The sequence below is a fragment of the Salvelinus alpinus genome, chromosome 1 (genome assembly GCF_045679555.1).
Source record: "Salvelinus alpinus chromosome 1, SLU_Salpinus.1, whole genome shotgun sequence".
NCBI classification, from domain to species: domain Eukaryota; kingdom Metazoa; phylum Chordata; class Actinopteri; order Salmoniformes; family Salmonidae; genus Salvelinus; species Salvelinus alpinus.
The window spans coordinates 108,121,104-108,142,408 of NC_092086.1; the positions used below are offsets into that span (position 1 = coordinate 108,121,104).

General features: G+C 48.9%; 1 protein-coding gene across 1 annotated transcript in view; it reads right to left on the reverse strand.

The window, feature by feature from the left end:
- Nucleotides 1-13,689, reverse strand: part of LOC139538287 (dopamine beta-hydroxylase-like) — a 38,424-nt gene extending 24,735 nt beyond the window's left edge. The window contains exons 1-2 of the mRNA XM_071340140.1: nt 12,885-13,689; nt 7,215-7,361 (exon numbers count right to left, since the gene is read on the reverse strand). Of these exons, the coding sequence (XP_071196241.1) occupies nt 7,215-7,361; nt 12,885-13,250 (513 nt within the window). The 5' untranslated portion in view covers nt 13,251-13,689. The remainder of the gene's footprint in view (nt 1-7,214; nt 7,362-12,884) is intronic.
- Nucleotides 13,690-21,305: the final 7,616 nt, after the last annotated feature.

The following is a 21,305-nucleotide window of genomic DNA, read 5'->3' on the forward strand; positions in this document are numbered from 1 at the left end:
TTCTCACCCTTTTCACCTGCTATACTGTTCTCTCTCTTTTCACCTGCTATACTGTTCTCTCTCTTTTCACCTGTTATACTGTTCTCTCTCTTTTCACCTGCTATACTGTTCTCACCCTTTTCACCTGCTATACTGTTCTCACCCTTTTCACCTGCTATACTGTTCTCTCTCTTTTCACCTGCTATACTGTTCTCACCATTTTCACCTGCTATACTGTTCTCGCTCTTTTCACCTGCTATACTGTTCTCTCCCTTTTCACCTGCTATACTGTTCTCTCTCTTTTCACCTGCTATACTGTTCTCTCTCTTTCACCTGCTATACTGTTCTCTCTCTTTTCACCTGCTATACTGTTCTCTCCCTTTTCACCTGCTATACTGTTCTCTCCCTTTTCACCTGCTATACTGTTCTCTCTCTTTTCACCTGCTATACTGTTCTCTCCTTTTTCACCTGCTATACTGTTCTCACCCTTTTCACCTGCTATACGGTTCTCTCCCTTTTCACCTGCTATACTGTTCTCTCTCTTTTCACCTGCTATACTCTTCTCTCCCTTTTCACCTGCTATACTGTTCTCTCTCTTTTCACCTGCTATACTGTCTCTCCCTTTTCACCTGTTATACTGTTCTCTCCCTTTTCACCTGCTGTACTGTTCTCTCTCTTTTCACCTGCTATACTGTTCTCTCTCTTTTCACCTACTATACTGTTCTCTCCCTTTTCACCTGCTATACTGTTCTCTCTCTTTTCACCTGCTATACTGTTCTCTCTCTTTTCACCTGCTATACTGTTCTCTCTCTTTTCACCTGCTATACTGTTCTCTCTTTTCACCTGCTATACTGTTCTCTCCCTTTTCACCTGCTATACTGTTCTCTCCCTTTTCACCTGCTATACTGTTCTCTCCCTTTTCACCTGCTATACTGTTCTCTCTCTTTTCACCTGCTATACTGTTCTCTCCCTTTTCACCTGCTATACTGTTCTCTCTGTCTCTCTCTTTTCACCTGCTATACTGTTCTCTCCCTTTTCACCTGCTATACTGTTCTCTCCCTTTTCACCTGCTATACTGTTCTCTCCCTTTTCACCTGCTATACTGTTCTCTATCTTTTCACCTGCTATACTGTTCTCTCTCTGTCTCTCTCTCTGTCTCTCTCTGTCTCTCTCTTTTCACCTGCTATACTCTTCTCTCCCTTTTCACCTGCTATACTGTTCTCTCTCTTTTCACCTGCTATACTGTCTCTCCTTTTTCACCTGTTATACTGTTCTCTCCCTTTTCACCTGCTGTACTGTTCTCTCTCTTTTCACCTGCTATACTGTTCTCTCTCTTTTCACCTACTATACTGTTCTCTCCCTTTTCACCTGCTATACTGTTCTCTCTCTTTTCACCTGCTATACTGTTCTCTCTCTTTTCACCTGCTATACTGTTCTCTCTCTTTTCACCTGCTATACTGTTCTCTCCCTTTTCACCTGCTATACTGTTCTCTCTCTTTTCACCTGCTATACTGTTCTGTCTCTTTTCACCTGCTATACTGTTCTCTCTCTTTTCTACTGCTATACTGTTCTCTCCCTTTTCACCTGCTATACTGTTCTCTCTCTTTTCACCTGCTATACTGTTCTCTGTGTCTCTCTCTCTGTCTTTCTCTGTCTCTCTCTCTTTTCACCTGCATACTGTTCTCTCTCTGTCTCTCTCTCTGTCTCTCTCTGTCTCTCTCTTTTCACCTGCTATACTGTTCTCTCTCTGTCTCTCTCTTTTCACCTGCTATACTGTTCTCTCTCTGTCTCTCTCTCTGTCTCTCTCTCTGTCTCTCTCTGTCTCTCTCTTTTCACCTGCTATACTGTTCTCTCTCTGTCTCTCTCTCTGTCTCTCTCTGTCTCTTTCTTTTCACCTGCTATACTCTTCTCTCCCTTTTCACCTGCTATACTGTTCTCTCTCTTTTCACCTGCTATACTGTCTCTCCTTTTTCACCTGTTATACTGTTCTCTCCCTTTTCACCTGCTGTACTGTTCTCTCTCTTTTCACCTGCTATACTGTTCTCTCTCTTTTCACCTACTATACTGTTCTCTCCCTTTTCACCTGCTATACTGTTCTCTCTCTTTTCACCTGCTATACTGTTCTCTCTCTTTTCACCTGCTATACTGTTCTCTCCCTTTTCACCTGCTATACTGTTCTCTCTCTTTTCACCTGCTATACTGTCTCTCCTTTTTCACCTGTTATACTGTTCTCTCCCTTTTCACCTGCTGTACTGTTCTCTCTCTTTTCACCTGCTATACTGTTCTCTCTCTTTTCACCTACTATACTGTTCTCTCCCTTTTCACCTGCTATACTGTTCTCTCTCTTTTCACCTGCTATACTGTTCTCTCTCTTTTCACCTGCTATACTGTTCTCTCTCTTTTCACCTGCTATACTGTTCTCTCTTTTCACCTGCTATACTGTTCTCTCCCTTTTCACCTGCTATACTGTTCTCTCCCTTTTCACCTGCTATACTGTTCTCTCCCTTTTCACCTGCTATACTGTTCTCTCTCTTTTCACCTGCTATACTGTTCTCTCCCTTTTCACCTGCTATACTGTTCTCTCCCTTTTCACCTGCTATACTGTTCTCTCCCTTTTAACCTGCTATACTGTTCTCTATCTTTTCACCTGCTATACTGTTCTCTCTCTTTTCACCTGCTATACTGTTCTCTCCCTTTTCACCTGCTATACTGTTCTCTCTCTTTTCACCTGCTATACTGTTCTGTCTCTTTTCACCTGCTATACTGTTCTCTCTCTTTTCTACTGCTATACTGTTCTCTCCCTTTTCACCTGCTATACTGTTCTCTCTCTTTTCACCTGCTATACTGTTCTCTGTGTCTCTCTCTCTGTCTTTCTCTGTCTCTCTCTCTTTTCACCTGCATACTGTTCTCTCTCTGTCTCTCTCTCTGTCTCTCTCTGTCTCTCTCTTTTCACCTGCTATACTGTTCTCTCTCTGTCTCTCTCTCTGTCTCTCTCTCTGTCTCTCTCTGTCTCTCTCTTTTCACCTGCTATACTGTTCTCTCTCTGTCTCTCTCTCTGTCTCTCTCTGTCTCTCTCTTTTCACCTGCTATACTGTTTTCTCTCTGTCTCTCTCTGTCTCTCTCTTTTCACATGCTATACTCTTCTCTCTCTGTCTCTCTCTGTCTCTTTCTGTCTCTCTCTTTTCACCTGCTATACTGTTCTCTCTCTTTTCACCTGCTATACTGTTCTCTCTCTTTTCACCTGCTATACTGTTCTCTCTCTTTTCACCTGCTATACTGTTCTCTCTTTTCACCTGCTATACTGTTCTCTCCCTTTTCACCTGCTATACTGTTCTCTCCCTTTTCACCTGCTATACTGTTCTCTCCCTTTTCACCTGCTATACTGTTCTCTCTCTTTTCACCTGCTATACTGTTCTCTCCCTTTTCACCTGCTATACTGTTCTCTCCCTTTTCACCTGCTATACTGTTCTCTCCCTTTTAACCTGCTATACTGTTCTCTATCTTTTCACCTGCTATACTGTTCTCTCTCTTTTCACCTGCTATACTGTTCTCTCCCTTTTCACCTGCTATACTGTTCTCTCTCTTTTCACCTGCTATACTGTTCTGTCTCTTTTCACCTGCTATACTGTTCTCTCTCTTTTCTACTGCTATACTGTTCTCTCCCTTTTCACCTGCTATACTGTTCTCTCTCTTTTCACCTGCTATACTGTTCTCTGTGTCTCTCTCTCTGTCTTTCTCTGTCTCTCTCTCTTTTCACCTGCATACTGTTCTCTCTCTGTCTCTCTCTCTGTCTCTCTCTGTCTCTCTCTTTTCACCTGCTATACTGTTCTCTCTCTGTCTCTCTCTTTTCACCTGCTATACTGTTCTCTCTCTGTCTCTCTCTCTGTCTCTCTCTCTGTCTCTCTCTGTCTCTCTCTTTTCACCTGCTATACTGTTCTCTCTCTGTCTCTCTCTCTGTCTCTCTCTGTCTCTCTCTTTTCACCTGCTATACTGTTTTCTCTCTGTCTCTCTCTGTCTCTCTCTTTTCACATGCTATACTCTTCTCTCTCTGTCTCTCTCTGTCTCTCTCTGTCTCTCTCTTTTCACCTGCTATACTGTTCTCTCTCCCTGTCTCTCTCTCTGTCTCTCTCTTTCCACCTGCTATACTGTTCTCTCTCTGTCTCTCTCTTTGTCTCTCTCTTTTCACCTGCTATACTGTTCTCTCTCTCTCTCTCTCTCTGTCTCTGTCTCTCTCTCCCTCTCTCTCTGTCTCTTTCTCTGTCTCTATCTCTGTCTCTGTCTCTCTCTCCCTCTCTCTCTGTCTCTCTCTGTCTCTCTCTTTTCACCTTCTATACTGTTCTCTCTCTCTGTCTCTCTCTCTGTCTCTCTCTCGGTCTCTCTCTTTTCACCTGCTATACTGTTCTCTCTCTGTCTCTCTCTCTGTCTCACTCCCTATCTTTATTTATCTCCCTCTATCTCTCTCTCTCTCTCTTTCCCCCTCTTTCTTTCTCCATCTCTCTCTTAATTCAATTCAATTCAAGGGGCTTTTTTGGCATGCGAAACATATGTTAACATTGCCAAAGCAAGTGAAGTAGATAATATACAAAAGTGAAATAAACAATAAAAATGAACAGTAAACATTACACTCACAGAAGTTCCAAAAGAATGAAGACATTACAAATGTCATATGATGTATATATACATTGTTGTAATGATGTGCAAATAGTTAAAGTACCAAAGGGAAAATACATTAGCATAAATATGGGTTGTATTTACAATGGTGTTTGTTCTTCACTGGTTGACCTTTTCTTGTGGCAACATGTCACAAATCTTGCTACTGGGATGGCACACTGTAGTATTTCACACTGTAGATATGTGAGTTTATCAAAATCAGGTTTGTTTTTGAATTCTTTGTGGATCTGTGTAATCTGAGTGAAATATGTGTCTCTAATATGGTCATACATTGGGCAGGAGGTTAGGAAGTGCAGTTCAGTTTCCACCTCATTTTCTGGGCAGTGTGCACATAGCCTGTCTTCTCTTGAGAGCCAGGTCTGCCTTTGGTGGCCTTTCTCAATAGCAAGGCTATGCTCACTGAGTCTGTACATAGTCAAAGCTTTCCTTAAGTTTGGGTCAGTCACAGTGGTCAGGTATTCTGCCACTGTGTACTCTCTGTTTAGGGCCAAATAGCATTCTTGTTTGCGTGTTTTTTTGTTAATTATTTCCAATGTGTCAAGTAATTATATTTTTGTTTTCTCATGATTTGGTTGGGTCTACTTGTGTTGCTGTCCTGGGGCTCTGTGGGGTGTGTTTGTGTTTGTGTTTGTGAACAGAGCCCCAGGACCAGCTTGCTTAGGGGACTCTTTTCCAGGTTCATCTCTCTGTAGGTGATGGCTTTGTTATGGAAGGTTTGGGAATCGCTTCCTTTTAGGTGGTTGTAGAATTTAACGGCTCTTTGCTGGATTTTGATCATTAGCAGGTATCAGCCTAATTCTGCTCTGCATGCATTATTTGGTGTTCATGGAGGATATTTTTGCAGAATTCTACATGCGGATTCTCAATTTGGTGTTTGTCCCATTTTGTGAATTCTTGGTTGGTGAGTGTATTCCAGGCTCACAACCATAAAGGGCCATGGGTTCTATAACTGATTCAAATATTTTTAGCCAGCTCCTAAATGGTATGTCGAATATTATGTTCCTTTTGATGGCATTGAATGCCCTTCTTGCCTTGTCTCTCAGATCGTTCACAGCTTGTGGAAGTTACCTGTGGCGCTGATGTTTAGGCCATGGTATGTATAGTTTTTTGTGTGCTCTTGGGCAATGGTGTCTAGATGGAATTTGTATTTGTGGTCCTGGCGACTGGACCTTTTTTGGAACAGCATTATTTTGGTCTTACTGAGATTTACTGTCAGGGCCCAGGTCTGGCAGAATCTGTGCAGAATATCTAGGTGCTGCTGTAGGCCCTCATTGGTTGGTGACAGAAGCAACAGATCATCAGCAAACAGTAGACATTTGACTTCAGATTCTAGTAGGGTGAGGCCGGGTGCTGCAGACCATTTTAGTGCCCTCGCCAATATATAAGTTGAAGAGGGTGGGGCTTAAGCTGCATCCCTCTTTCACCCCACGGCCCTGTGGGTCTTGTTTTTTGCCTATTTTAACTGCACACTTGTTGGGATTTTATAATGTTGTATGTCTTTCCCCCAACACCACTTTCCATCAATTTGTACAGCAGACCCTCATGCCAAATTGAGTCAAAGTCTTTTTTGAAATCAATAACGCATTAAGGGGCGGCAGGTAGCCTAGTGGTTAGAGCGTTGGACTAGTAACCGAAAGGTTGCAAAATCAAATCCCCGAGCTGGCAAGGTGAAAATCTGTCTTTCTGCCCCTGAACAAGGCAGTTAACCCACTGTTCCTAGGCCGTCATTGAAAATAAGAATTTGTTCTTAACTGGCTTGCCTAGTTAAATAAAAGTTTAAAAAAATACTTTGCCTCTGTTTTGGTTTGTTTGTTTGTCAATTAGAGTGTGCAGGGTGAATACGTGGTCTGTCGTATGATAATTTGGTAAAAGGCCAATTTGACATTTGCTCAGTACATTGTTTTCACTGAGGAAATGTAGGAGTCTGCTGTTAATGAAAATGCAGAGTATTCTCCCAAAGTAACTGTTGACGCATATCCCACGGTAGTTATTGGGGTCAAATTTGTCTCCACTTTTGTGGATTGGGGTGATCAGTCCTTGGTTCCACATTTTGGGGAAGATGCCAGAGCTAAGGATGATGTTAAAGAGTTTAAGTATAGCCAATTGGAATTTGTGTCTGTACATCTGATCATTTCATTGAGGATACCATCATCACCACTGGCCTTTTTGGGTTGGAGGGTTTGTATTTTGTCCTGTAGCTCATTCAAGGTAATTGGAGAATCCAGTTGGTTCTGGTAGTCTTTAATAGTTTATTCTAAGATTTGTATTTGATCATGTATATGTTTTTGCTGTTTGTTCTTTGTTATAGAGCCAAAAAGATTGGAGAAGTGGTTTACCCATACATCTCCATTTTGGATAGATAATTCTTTGTGTTGTCGTTTGTTTAGTGTTTTCTAATTTTCCCAGAAGTGGTTAGAGACTATGGATTCTTCAATAACATTGAGCTGATTTCTGACGTGCTGTTCCTTCTTTTTCCGTAGTGTATTTCTGAATTGTTTTTGTGATCACTCCCTCTCTCTCTTTCACCCTCTCCCCCTGTGTGTGTCTCTCTCTCTGTCTCTCACCTCTATGATGTAATCTCTGGGGTCGCATGTGCTGAAGGGTCTCTTGAACAGCAGGGTGAATCCCTCAGGTGTCTGCCTGGTGTCCATCAGCTGGTAGTCCTGTTGGCTGTCCAGACTCACATGACCCTGACTGTCACTCCACGCATCCTGGAGTAACACACACAGAGAGAAACAAATACACACCCATAGGTCCGAAATACACACACACACACATGCACGCATACACACACAAAGACAGATACTAGATCAATTTTATGGAAAGAAATCCACATGCTGGGCAATTGCCCTAGAGATCTCACAGCCAGACAAGTATGTATTTCCATAAACATTCTGTGACATCTAACCCTAACCCCAACCCTATGAGACAGCGATGCCAAGCAATGGCCAAGTGAGTGTGCAAGACGCATGTCCCAGGAGCCAATGGTAACAACTGAATCTGTCTCCTCCAATCACATCGTCCGCATGTAACATGCACCGAAATAGAACCAGCCATCCAATACATGTTTGTTCCACCTTGCATGATTGTTTGAGGTTGGGGCAAAGTGTAAAGACTCCAAAGTAGCCACACATGTATTAAAAAGCCCAAATTAACCAGGGACGCTCCATGTGTCAGAGTTAGTTAGGCTCTGTGCGCCTCAGACTCCATTTTGAAGCAGTTTCGCTGTGCTGTTGTGACCAAAGTGGTCCTAGGATTTTAACAGAAGTTCTGAGTTGTCTCTCTATCCTCATCCCTCACCCCTCTCTCCCCTTTCATCCCTCTCTCTCTCTCCACTCATCTCTCCCTTTTGGACCTACTCCCTTGTACAGGGATTGGAGGGGCCATTCAACATTAATTTGGAGAGAGGGCGCAGAAGGAAGCTAGGCAGTTTTTCACAGAGAGTCAGGCAGGCAGAGAGTCAGGCAGACCAGGGATGGGTCCAGGCAGAGAATCAGGCAGACCAGGGATGGGTCCAGGCAGAGAATCACGCAGACCAGGGATGGGTCCAGGCAGAGAATCAGGCAGACCAGGGACGGGTCCAGGCAGAGAATCAGGCAGACCAAGGATGGGTCCAGGCAGAGAATCAGGCAGACCAGGGATGGGTCCAGGCAGAAAATCAGGCAGACCAGGGACGGGTCCAGGCAGAGAGTCAGGCAGACCAGGGATGGGTCCAGGCAGAGAATCAGGCAGACCAGGGACGGGTCCAGGCAGAGAATCAGGCAGACCAGGGACGGGTCCAGGCAGAGAGTCAGGCAGACCAGGGACGGGTCCAGGCAGAGAATCAGGCAGACCAGGGATGGGTCCAGGCAGAGAGTCAGGCAGACCAGGGACTGGTCCAGACAGAGAATCAGGCAGACCAGGGATGGGTCCAGGCAGAGAGTCAGGCAGACCAGGGACGGGTCCAGGCAGAGAGTCAGGCAGACCAGGGACGGGTCCAGGCAGAGAATCAGGCAGACCAGGGACGGGTACAGGCAGAGAGTTAGACAGACAAGGGACGGGTCCAGGCAGACAATCAGGCAGATCAGGGACGGGTCCAGACAGAGAGTCAGGCAGACCAGGGACGGGTCCTGGCAGAGAGTTAGGCAGACCAGGGACGGGTCCAGGCAGAGAATCAGGCAGACCAGGGATGGGTCCAGGCAGAGAGTCAGGCAGACCAGGGACGGGTCCAGGCAGAGAGTTAGACAGACCAGGGACGGGTCCAGGCAGAAAATCAGGCAGACCAGGGACGGGTCCAGACAGAGAATCAGGCAGACCAGGGACGGGTCCAGGCAGAGAGTCAGGCAGACCAGGGACGGGTCCAGGCAGAGAGTTAGACAGACCAGGGGCGGGTACAGGCAGAGAGTTGGACAGACCAGGTACGGGTCCAGGCAGAGAGTCAGGCAGAACAGGGGCGGGTACAGGCAGAGAGTTAGACAGACCAGGGACGGGTCCAGGCAGAGAATCAGGCAGACCAGGGACGGGTCCAGACAGAGAGTCAGGCAGACCAGGGACGGGTCCAGGCAGAGAATCAGGCAGACCAGGGACGGGTCCAGACAGAGAGTCAGGCAGACCAGGGACGGGTCCAGGCAGAGAATCAGGCAGACCAGGGACGGGTCCAGGCAGAGAATCAGGCAGACCAGGGACGGGTACAGGCAGAGAGTTAGACAGACCAGGGACGGGTCCAGGATAAGAATCAGGCAGACCAGGGACGGGTCCAGGCAGAGAACCAGGCAGACCAGGGACGGGTCCAGGCAGAGAGTCAGGCAGACCAGGGACGGGTCCAGGATAAGAATCAGGCAGACCAGGGACGGGTCCAGGCAGAGAATCAGGCAGACCAGGGGCGGGTCCAGGCAGAGAATCAGGCAGACCAGGGACGGGTACAGGCAGAGAGTTAGACAGACCAGGGGCGGGTCCAGGCAGAGAATCAGGCAGACCAGGGACGGGTACAGGCAGAGAGTTAGACAGACCAGGGACGGGTCCAGACAGAGGCAGGAGGAGTGAAAAGGGATTTATAATGTATGTGTGCTGCCCCACAGCAGATTAGTGTAGAGAGAGCGAGAGAGCGAGAGAGAGAGAGAGAGAGAGAGAGAGAGAGAGAGAGAGAGAGAGAGAGAGAGAGAGAGAGAGAGAGAGAGAGAGAGAGAGAGAGAGAGAGAGAGAGAGAGAGAGAGAGAGAGAGAGAGAGAGAATCTGTGAATGGCTGGCACACCTAGGCTGGGAAAGAGGACCTCATCCCACATAGACAGATAGTAGGCTGGGAAAGAGGACCTCATCCCACATAGACAGACAGTAGGCTGGGAAAGAGGGCCTCATCCTACATAGACAGACAGTAGGCTGTGAAAGAGGATCTCATCCCACATAGACAGACAGTAGGCTGGGAAAGAGGACCTCATCCCAGGTGGGAAAGAGGACCTCATCTCACATAGACAGATAGTAGGCTGGGAAAGAGGACCTCATCCCACATAGACAGACAGTAGGCTGGGAAAGAGGGCCTCATCCTACATAGACAGACAGTAGGCTGGGAAAGAGGACCTCATCCCACATAGACAGACAGTAGGCTGGGAAAGAGGATCTCATCCCACATAGACAGACAGTAGGCTGGGAAAGAGGACCTCATCCCAGGTGGGAAAGAGGACCTCATCCCACATAGACAGACAGTAGGCTGGGAAAGAGGACCTCATCCCACATAGACAGACAGTAGGCTGGGAAAGAGGACCTCATCCCACATAGACAGACAGTAGGCTGGGAAAGAGGACCTCATCCCACGTAGACAGACAGTAGGCTGAGAAAGAGGACCTCATCCCACATAGACAGACAGTAGGCTGGGAAAGAGGACCTCATCCCACATAGACAGGCAGTAGGCTGGGAAAGAGGACCTCATCCCACGTAGACAGACAGTAGGCTGGGAAAGAGGACCTCATCCCACATAGACAGACAGTAGGCTGGGAAAGAGGACCTCATTCCACATAGACAGACAGTAGGCTGGGAAAGAGGACCTCATCCCACATAGACAGACAGTAGGCTGGGAAAGAGGACCTCATCCCACATAAACAGACAGTAGGCTGAGAAAGAGGACCTCATCCCACATAGACAGACAGTAGGCTGGGAAAGAGGACCTCATCCCACATAGACAGGCAGTAGGCTGGGAAAGAGGACCTCATCCCACGTAGACAGACAGTAGGCTGGGAAAGAGGACCTCATCCCACATAGACAGACAGTAGGCTGGGAAAGAGGACCTCATTCCACATAGACAGACAGTAGGCTGGGAAAGAGGACCTCATCCCACATAGACAGACAGTAGGCTGGGAAAGAGGACCTCATCCCACATAGACAGACAGTAGGCTGGGAAAGAGGACCTCATCCCACATAGACAGACAGTAGGCTGGGAAAGAGGACCTCATCCCACGTAGACAGACAGTAGGCTGGGAAAGAGGACCTCATCCCACATAGACAGACAGTAGGCTGGGAAAGAGGACCTCATTCCACATAGACAGACAGTAGGCTGGGAAAGAGGACCTCATCCCACATAGACAGACAGTAGGCTGGGAAAGAGGACCTCATCCCACATAGACAGACAGTAGGCTGGGAAAGAGGACCTCATCCTACATAGACAGACAGTAGGCTGGGAAAGAGGACCTCATCCCACATAGACAGGCAGTAGGCTGGGAAAGAGGACCTCATCCCACATAGACAGACAGTAGGCTGGGAAAGAGGACCTCATCCCTCATAGACAGGCAGTAGGCTGGGAAAGAGGACCTCATCCCTCATAGACAGACAGTAGGCTGGGATCCTTCCTATTATAAGACTCCTGTCCTCACATGGAAAGTGAGATGTTCTTTTAAGAGCATTGCAAAATTTAGCAGACATTAAATGTTTATTTTGAGAAAAGTATATTTTCCCTTGGTGGGGGAAAACTTTTGGATGATCGCAAGTTTCTACTAGTTTATTGAGTATACAGCATTTCCAGAAATTGGTTTTCACATGATGTCAACATTCAACATTCAATGTCTTTTTTTGTCCATGCAGTTTGGATCTATTAATTCCTAATCTTGTCAAAAATTTGATATGCAACAAATGCCCATTTCAATGGCCTTATTTATTCTCTACTTTAGGATGATGTGGACACATCCTGCCTGGCAGTCTACCATCAACAGAACCAGCTCTTACGTAAAGCAATATAACGGGTACCAGCAACAATGTGGCAGATTGGCGTGTTCCTTACTCAATCTTGTTCTGGGGGCAGCTCTGCCTCGAGGGCAGAAACAAATGGGATTGGTTAAATTTAGGCAAGTAATCCTAATTGGTTAAGGTTAGGCGTTGTGCTTTCTTTCTTTCACGCAATCATTCACATTTGTTCTGCCCTGGAGGCAGCACTGCACTCTGAATCAGATTGAATAAGGAAAATACCACTGAGCTACAGCATTATCCCTCCCATGTGGGAATGAAACCCTCAACCTTGGTAAACATCACACTCTCTAATGAACCTACCAAGTCATTGGAACCACATTGAGCCACTGTCTCTCTTATACTAGCAGAAGCACCCCTTATTGAAAGCAACAGAACAGGACCCAAATGCTATTCCCTATATAAGTATAAGTACACTACTACTTCTGACCAGAACCCTGGTTAAAAATAGGTCACCTCATAGGAAATAGAATGCTATTTGGATACAAACTAGGACTAGTACCCTTCCTTACCCCAAACTAAGACTAGTACCCTTCCTTACCCCAAACTAGGACTAGTACCCTTCCTTTCTCCAGACTAGGACTAGTACCCTTCCTTTCTCCAAACTAGGACTAGTACCCTTCCTTTCTCCAAACTAGGACTAGTACCCTTCCTTTCTCCAGACTAGGACTAGTACCCTTCCTTTCTCCAAACTAGGACTAGTACCCTTCCTTTCTCCAAACTAGGACTAGTACCCTTCCTTTCTCCAAACTAGGACTAGTACCCTTCCTTTCTCCAAACTAGGACTAGTACCCTTCCTTTCTCCAAACTAGGACTAGTACCCTTCCTTACCCCAAACTAGGACTAGTACCCTTCCTTTCTCCAAACTAAGACTAGTACCCTTCCTTACCCCAAACTAGGACTAGTACCCTTCCTTACCCCAAACTAGGACTAGTATCTACGATATGCCCCTGCCTTACCCCAACTAGGACTAGTACCCTTCCTTACCCCAAACTAGGACTAGTATCTACGATATGCCCCTGCCTTACCCCAAAGTAGGACTGGTGGCCGTCGTCCCAGAGGACCACCAGGTCAGCGTTGGTGAGCTCCCCGCGGTCGGACATCCCCAGAACCAGGCCGTGTTTCATCTCGCTGCAGCGCACCTCCAGGTACAGCTCCTGGAGGGGGTAGGAGATGTTCCAAGAGAGCTGGAGGTGTCCGCGGGGGTCCAGGGGCATGTGGTAGGGCAGCTGCACTGGGGTGGAGGTGGAGGTTGGGGTGGATCCTCCCCTGGAGGGGCTGGCAGCAGGATCTACCTGGTAGGAGGCTACCAGGATCACCACCAGGGTGGTTAAGACGGTCAGGTACATCAGAGTCACGTCCTGCAGCCTCAGGTCCTTGTTGAAGAGGCGCATACTGTGCAGAGACTATCGTTTGGGTTGGTGGGTTGGTTAGTCGGTTGGTCAGTTAGCCGGTGTCAGTAGGATGGTGAGTTGGTTAGCTGGTTGTTTGGTCTGTTAGTCTCAGTGTAACTCAGTCCTCACAAAGAGCATCTGAAGTGCCTCTCTTTCTCTTGTCTACCAGTTGTAGTTGTTTTTTCACAGTAACGCTCTCTTCTCTTTCTCCTTATATCTCCAGGTGGTTCCTCATGCCAATGTCTCTAAGCCTGGTTAGTGGGTTATCTGGGTTTTTCACAGTATCCTGTCTTCTCAGTTCCTCATCTTTTTCTAACTAGTCTCTTTTTCTCTCGATTGAACGCCATCGAACACCGTCTTCTTTTTCCTCTTTCCTGTCTCTTCTTGGTTGGTGTCTCTCCTCTGGCTGGTGTCTCGCTCTGTCTCTGGGACCTGTCTCATCCCTCTCACTCTCTTTCTAGTCTTTTAAAGGAAATCCCATGTGACCCCTGACTCTTTATCTGCTTTAATGACATTATGTTTGTTGACCAAAATTCAATTGTTTTCATTAAGCCCTCGGGTCAAGCACGGTTTTCGACATCTGCCAGTCCATAATTGATCCTAATGGACCATGGACATTATCAATGGCAATCCAGACAGACTAACTGAGTTTTATTGCCTATTCAATCTCCTCTGGTTTTGGCCTCATATGCCAATTGGGGATGTATGGCTGGATTTAAGGGAAGTCTGACGCTCAAACTCTGACCTTGGTTGCTATCTGTCTGATCAGGCAGCAGACCAGCCACAACGTGTACGTGAGCCATTCCAGCACCGCATCACCTGACCAGTCAAAACTCCGGGACCTTTCGCCATGACAACTGCTTTGAGATTATGATCAGAGGAAATAACACAAACAAATGTTGTTATTTTAGTTTGTCGTGACATCAAAACAGACTTTACAGCTGTCTGGTTAACCCTCACGTTCTTCTCAGAGGATGATTTTACTGTCTAATCAACAACAAATAGCACTGACAGAAAGGACTGTAATAACGCAAACAGAAATATTCATAATTAATGAGAATGTTTTTATGAATATGCCAAATTTAGTACTTGTAGAGTAATTCTTTTAATCTGGAGTAAGACACACACACACACACATTTTGCTATTTGTCCTTGTTGCTGAAAGCCAGTATCGTGCTATCGATCTCACCAGGTGTTGGTTTTCAAGGAACAAACAATCATCCTTCACCTGGCTTTCACCAGTCTTCGCCTGACTTTCAACTGGCTTTCACCTGGCTTTCACCTGGCTTTCAACTGGCTTTCACCTGGCTTTCAACTGGCTTTCACCTGGCTTTCACCTGGCTTTCAACTGGCTTTAACCTGGCTTTCACCTGGCTTTCACCTGGCTTTCACCTGGCTTTCAACTGGCTTTCACCTGGCTTTCAACTGGCTTTCACCTGGCTTTCACCTGGCTTTCAACTGGCTTTAACCTGGCTTTCACCTGGCTTTCAACTGGCTTTCACATGGCTTTCAACTGGCTTTCACCTGGCTTTCAACTGGCTTTCACCTGGCTTTCAACTGGCTTTCACCTGGCTTTCAACTGGCTTTCACCTGGCTTTCACCTGGCTTTCAACTGGCTTTCAACTGGCTTTCACCTGGCTTTCACCAGTCTTCGCCTGACTTTCAACTGGCTTTCACCTGGCTTTCACCTGGCTTTCACCTGGCTTTCACCTGGCTTTCAACTGGCTTTCACCTGGCTTTCAACTGGCTTTCACCTGGCTTTCACCTGGCTTTCACCTGGCTTTCACCTGGCTTTCAACTGGCTTTCACCTGGCTTTCAACTGGCTTTCACCTGGCTTTCACCTGGCTTTCAACTGGCTTTAACCTGGCTTTCACCTGGCTTTCAACTGGCTTTCACATGGCTTTCAACTGGCTTTCACCTGGCTTTCAACTGGCTTCCACCAGTCTTCGCCTGACTTTCAACTGGCTTTCACCTGGCTTTCACCTGGCTTTCACCTGGCTTTCACCTGGCTTTCAACTGGCTTTCACCTGGCTTTCAACTGGCTTTCACCTGGCTTTCACCTGGCTTTCACCTGGCTTTCACCTGGCTTTCAACTGGCTTTCACCTGGCTTTCAACTGGCTTTCACCTGGCTTTCACCTGGCTTTCAACTGGCTTTAACCTGGCTTTCACCTGGCTTTCAACTGGCTTTCACATGGCTTTCAACTGGCTTTCACCTGGCTTTCAACTGGCTTCCACCTGGCTTTCACCTGGCTTTCACCTGGCTTTCACCTGGCTTTCAACTGGCTTTCAACTGGCTTTCACATGGCTTTAAACTGGCTTTCACCTGGCTTTCAACTGGCTTTCACCTGGCTTTCAACTGGCTTTCAACTGGCTTTCACCTGGCTTTCACCTGGCTTTCAACTGGCTTTCACCTGGCTTTCACCTGGCTTTAACCTGGCTTTCACCTGGCTTTCATCTGGCTTTCAACTGGCTTTCACCTGGCTTTCAACTGGCTTTCACCTGGCTTTCAACTGGCTTTCACCTGGCTTTCACCTGGCTTTCACCTGGCTTTCAACTGGCTTTCACCTGGCTTTCAACTGGCTTTCACCTGGCTTTCAACTGGCTTTCACCTGGCTTTCACCTGGTTTTCAACTGGCTTTCACCTGGCTTTCAACTGGCTTTCAACTGGCTTTCAACTGACTTTCACCTGGCTTTCACCTGGCTTTCAACTGGCTTTCACCTGGCTTTCACCTGGTTTTCAACTGGCTTTCACCTGGCTTTCAACTGGCTTTCAACTGGCTTTCACCTGGCTTTCACCTGGTTTTCAACTGGCTTTCAACTGGCTTTCAACTGGCTTTCACCTGGCTTTCAACTGGCTTTCACCTGGCTTTCACCTGGCTTTCACCTGGCTTTAACCTGGCTTTCAACTGGCTTTCACCTGGCTTTCAACTGGCTTTCACCTGGCTTTCAACTGGCTTTCACCTGGCTTTCACCTGGTTTTCAACTGGCTTTCACCTGGCTTTCAAGTGGCTTTCAAGTGACTTTCAACTGGCTTTCAACTGACTTTCACCTGGCTTTCAACTGGCTTTCACCTGGCTTTCACCTGGTTTTCAACTGGCTTTCACCTGGTTTTCAACTGGCTTTCAACTGGCTTTCAATTGGCTTTCAACTGGCTTTCACCTGGCTTTCACCTGGTTTTCAACTGGCTTTCAACTGGCTTTCACCTGGCTTTTCAGGAGGCTAATTCAAACAGGTGGAGGCACAATGTCTCTGAAGTAAAAGAGCATTAACCCTCACTATTGTCCTGCCCTCCTCTGTTTGTGTGTGTGTGTGTGTGTGTGTGTGTGTGTGTGTGTGTGTGTGTGTGTGTGTGTGTGTGTGTGTGTGTGTGTGTGTGTGTGTGTGTGTGTGTGTGTGTGTGTGTGTGTGTGTGTGTGTGTGTGTGTCAGATAACACACCATTAATCCCCACCATTACCCACCCCTCCAGGGTTAGAGGAAGATACAATCAGAAGGCTGTCAATAGCGTTGTGTTTTTCTCAATCAAGATACATGGACACCTTCTTGTTTACCGAAAAGGTCAGCAGGGGATGGAGGGAGAGAGAGAGCGAGGGAGGGGTTAAGAGGAGCAGAGAGAGGCAGCATGGGTAATGTAATGATGGGCTGTGCCCTGAAGCCATGGGGCTGCTGTGTCTTATAGCCTGAGAGACATGACAATGCACCAGGCAGGCCCACACGGAGCTGGCTGACACTCTACTGGCTCCTTCTACTAGCTCCAGTTCCTTCCTCCACTGATGCAGTAGCGACACAAAAGACAAGCCACAAAAGAAGGCTGTGAACTAGAGAAAAGAGAGAGGAACAGAGAGCTAGAAAGAGCGAGAGAGCAAGAAAGCAAGAGAGCGAGAGAGAAAGAGAGAGAGAGAGAGAGAGCAAGGGAGAGAGAGAGAGGAACAGAGAGAATGAAAGAGTGAGAGAGAGAGAAAAAGGGAGAGGGAGACATGACTAGAGACTGGGACAGTGAGTTGAACTGGGACCAGAGAGCTTGAGGCCATCACTGACATTATCCAGCCTGGAACAAGCCAGTCACTCCTCCTGGAACATCCCAGCATACTGTACTGTGCTCGGCTAAGCCAGGACGGGGTGGGACATGACAGGAGGACAGGACAGAAGAGAGTAGGACAAGAACAGGATGGGATGGGACAGCACAGGATATGGCAGGACAGGAGTGAACAAAGACAGGAAAGGACAGAGCAGGATAGTGGGGTAGTGGGGGTGGGGGTCTGGACTAGGACAGTGGGGGTGGAGGTCTGGACTAGGACAGTGGGGCTGGGGGTCTAGACATGGACAGTGGGGGCGGGGGTCGGGACTAGGACAATCTGGACTAGGACAGTGGGGGTGAGGGTCTAGACATGGCAGCGGGGGTGGGGGTCTGGACTGGGGCAGTCTGGACTAGGACAGTGGGGCCGGGGTCTAGACATGGACAGTGAGGGTGGGGGTCTGTACTAGGACAGTGGGGGTGGGGGTCTGGACTAGGACAGTGGGGGTGGGGGTCTAGACATGGACAGTGAGGGTGGGGTCTGGACTAGGACAGTCTGAACTAGGACAGTGGGGGTGGGGGTCTAGACATGGCAGCGGGGGTGGGGGTCTGGACTGGGGCAGTCTGGACTAGGACAGTGGGGGTGGGGGTCTGGACTAGGACAGTGGGGGTGGGGGTCTGGACTAGGACAGTTAGGGTGGGGGTCTGGACTAGGACAGTGGGGGTGGGGGTCTGGACTAGGACAGTGGGGGACTGTAGTAGGACAGTGAGGGTGGGGGTCTGGACATGGACAGTGAGGGTGGGGGTCTGGACAAGGACAGTGGGGGTGGGGGTCTGGACTAGGACAGTGGGGGACTGTAGTAGGACAGTGAGGGTGGGGGTCTGGACTAGGACAGTGGGGGTGGGGGTGGGGGTCTGGACTAGGACAGTGGGGGTGGGGGTCTGGACTAGGACAGTGGGGGACTGTAGTAGGACAGTGAGGGTGGGAGGCTGGACTAGGACAGTCTGGACTAGAACAGTGTGGGTGGGGGTCTGGACTAGTACAGTGGGACTGGGGGTCTAGACATGGACAGTGGGGGTGGGGGTGAGGTTCTGGACATGGACAGTGAGGGTGGGGGTCTTGACTAGGACAGTAGGGTGGGGGTCTGGACAAGGACAGTGGGGGACTGTAGTAGGACAGTGAGGGTGGGGGTCTGGACATGGACAGTGAGGGTGGGGGGCTGGACATGGACAGTGGGGGTGGGGGTCTGGACAAGGACAGTGGGGGACTGTAGTAGGACAGTGAGGTTGGGGGTCTGGACATGGACAGTGAGGGTGGGGGGCTGGACATGGACAGTGGGGGTGGGGGTCTGGACAAGGACAGTGGGGGTGGGGGTCTGGACATGGACAGTGAGGGTGGGGGGCTGGACATGGACAGTGGGGGTGGGGGTCTAGACATGGCAGCGGGGGTGGGGGTCTGGACTAGGGCAGTGGGGGTGGGGGTCTGGACAAGGACAGTGGGGGACTGTAGTAGGACAGTGAGGGTGGGGGTCTGGACATGGACAGTGAGGGTGGGGGGCTGGACATGGACAGTGGGGGTGGGGGTCTAGACATGGCAGCGGGGGTGGGGGTCTGGACTAGGGCAGTGGGGGTGGGGGTCTGGACTAGGACAGTCTGGACTAGGACAGTAGGGCTGGGGTCTAGACATGGACAGTGAGGGTGGGGGTCTGGACTAGGACAGTCTGAACTAGGACAGTGGGGGTGGGGGTCTGGACTAGGACAGTGGGGGTGGGGGTCTGGACTAGGACAGTGGGGGTGGGGGGCTGGATTAGGACAGTGAGGGTGGGGGACTGTAGTAGGACAGTGAGGGTGGGGGCCTGGACATGGATAGTGAGGGTGGGGGGCTGGACTAGGACAGTGGGGGTGGTGGTCTGGACTAGGACAGTGGGGGTGGGGGATGGATTAGGACAGTGAGGGTGGGGGTCTAGACATGGACAGTTAGGGTGGGGGTCTGGACGAGGACAGTGGGGCTGGGGGGCTGGACATGGACAGTGGGGGTGGGGGATGGATTAGGACAGTGAGGGTGGGGGTCTAGACATGGACAGTTAGGGTGGGGGTCTGGACGAGGACAGTGGGGCTGGGGTCTAGACATGGACAGTGAGGGTGGTGTCTGGACTAGGACAGTCTGAACTAGGACAGTAGGGGTGGGGTCTGGACTAGGACATTCTGAACTAGGACAGTAGGGGTGGGGTCTGGACTAGGACAGTGGGGTTTGTGGACTGTGGGGGACTGTAGTAGGACAGTGAGGGTGGGGTTCTGGACTAGGACAGTGGGGGTGGGGGTCTGGACTAGGACAGTGGGGGACTGTAGTAGGACAGTGAGGGTGGGGGGCTGGACTAGGACAGTGGGGGTGGGGAGCTGGACTAGGACAGTCTGAACTAGGACAGTGGGGGTGGGGGTCTGGACTAGGACAGTGAGGGTGGGGGTCTGGACTAGGACAGTGGGGGACTGTAGTAGAACAGTGAGGGTGGGGGGCTGGACTAGGACAGTGGGGGTGGGGAGCCGGAGAGCTGTATTGTCTCTGTCTGTCTGGGAGGGCTGTTTGTCTCTGTCTGTCTGGGAGGGCTGTTTGTCTCTGTCTGTCTGAGAGGGCTGTATTGTCTCTGTCTGTCTGGGAGGGCTGTTTGTCTCTGTCTGTCTGGGAGGGCTGTTTGTCTCTGTCTGTCTGAGAGGGCTGTTTGTCTCTGTCTGTCTGGGAGGGCTGTATTGTCTCTGTCTGAGAGGGCTGTATTATCTCTGTCTGTCTTCGAGGGATGTATTGTCTCTGTCTGTCTGGGAGGGCTGTTTGTCTCTGTCTGTCTGGGAGGGCTGTATTGTCTCTGTCTGTCTGGGAGGGATGTATTGTCTCTGTCTGTCTGGGAGGGCTGTTTGTCTCTGTCTGTCTGGGAGGGCTGTATTGTCTCTGTCTGTCTGGGAGGGCTGTATTGTCTCTGTCTGTCTGAGAGGGATGTATTGTCTCTGTCTGTCTGGGAGGGATGTATTGTCTCTATCTGTCTGAGAGGGCTGTTTGTCTCTGTCTGTCTGGGAGGGCTGTATTGTCTCTGTCTGTCTGAGAGGGCTGTATTGTCTCTGTCTGTCTGAGAGGGCTGTTTGTCTCTGTCTGTCTGGGAGGGCTGTATTGTCTCTGTCTGTCTGGGAGGGCTGTATTGTCTCATGGGAGAGCAGGAGGAGAACAGAATATAATGACCTCACTTCTGTCTTCCTACATCTATGAATAATACAGATCTTCGTCACTACAACACAGCCCCTCAGCCCCCCTCCTCTAATATTTTACAGTTGAATCATTTATGCAATAAAAACTCAGTTTTTTCTTTCTCTCAAACTATCTTCCCTCATCTGAGATGAGCTCTCGGGGTGAGGAGGAGGATGAGGAGGGGGAGGGGGGGGGGGATTGGGGTGAGGACGGACAGAGATGGACTAGGGGAGGAGAGAGGGCAAGAGGGAGAAAAAGAGAGTGATTTGTGACCTGTTGCCACAAGAAAAGGGAAAGCAGTGAAGAACAAACACCTTTGTAAATACCCATTTTTATGTTTATTTATTTTCCCTTTCGTACTTAAACTATTTGCACATCATTCCAACACTGTAAAAATACATAATATGACATTTTAAATGTCTTTATTCTTTTGGAACTTTTGTAAGTGCAATGCTCCAGTTTCAACTGTTCTGCTTGCGGCTATGGAACCCTGACCTGTTCACCTGGTCGTGCTGCTGCTCCAGTTTCAACTGTTCTGCCTGCGGCTATGGAACCCTGACCTGTTCACCTGGTCGTGCTGCTGCTCCAGTTTCAACTGTTCTGTCTGCGGCTATGGAACCCTGACCTGTTCACCTGGTCGTGCTGCTGCTCCAGTTTCAACTGTTCTGTCTGCGGCTATGGAATCCTGACCTGTTCACCGAACCGGCTACCTGTCCCAGACCTGCTGTTGTCAACTCTCTAGAAACAGCAGGAGCGGTAGAGATACTCTGAACGATCGGCTATGAAAAGCCAACTGACATTTACTCC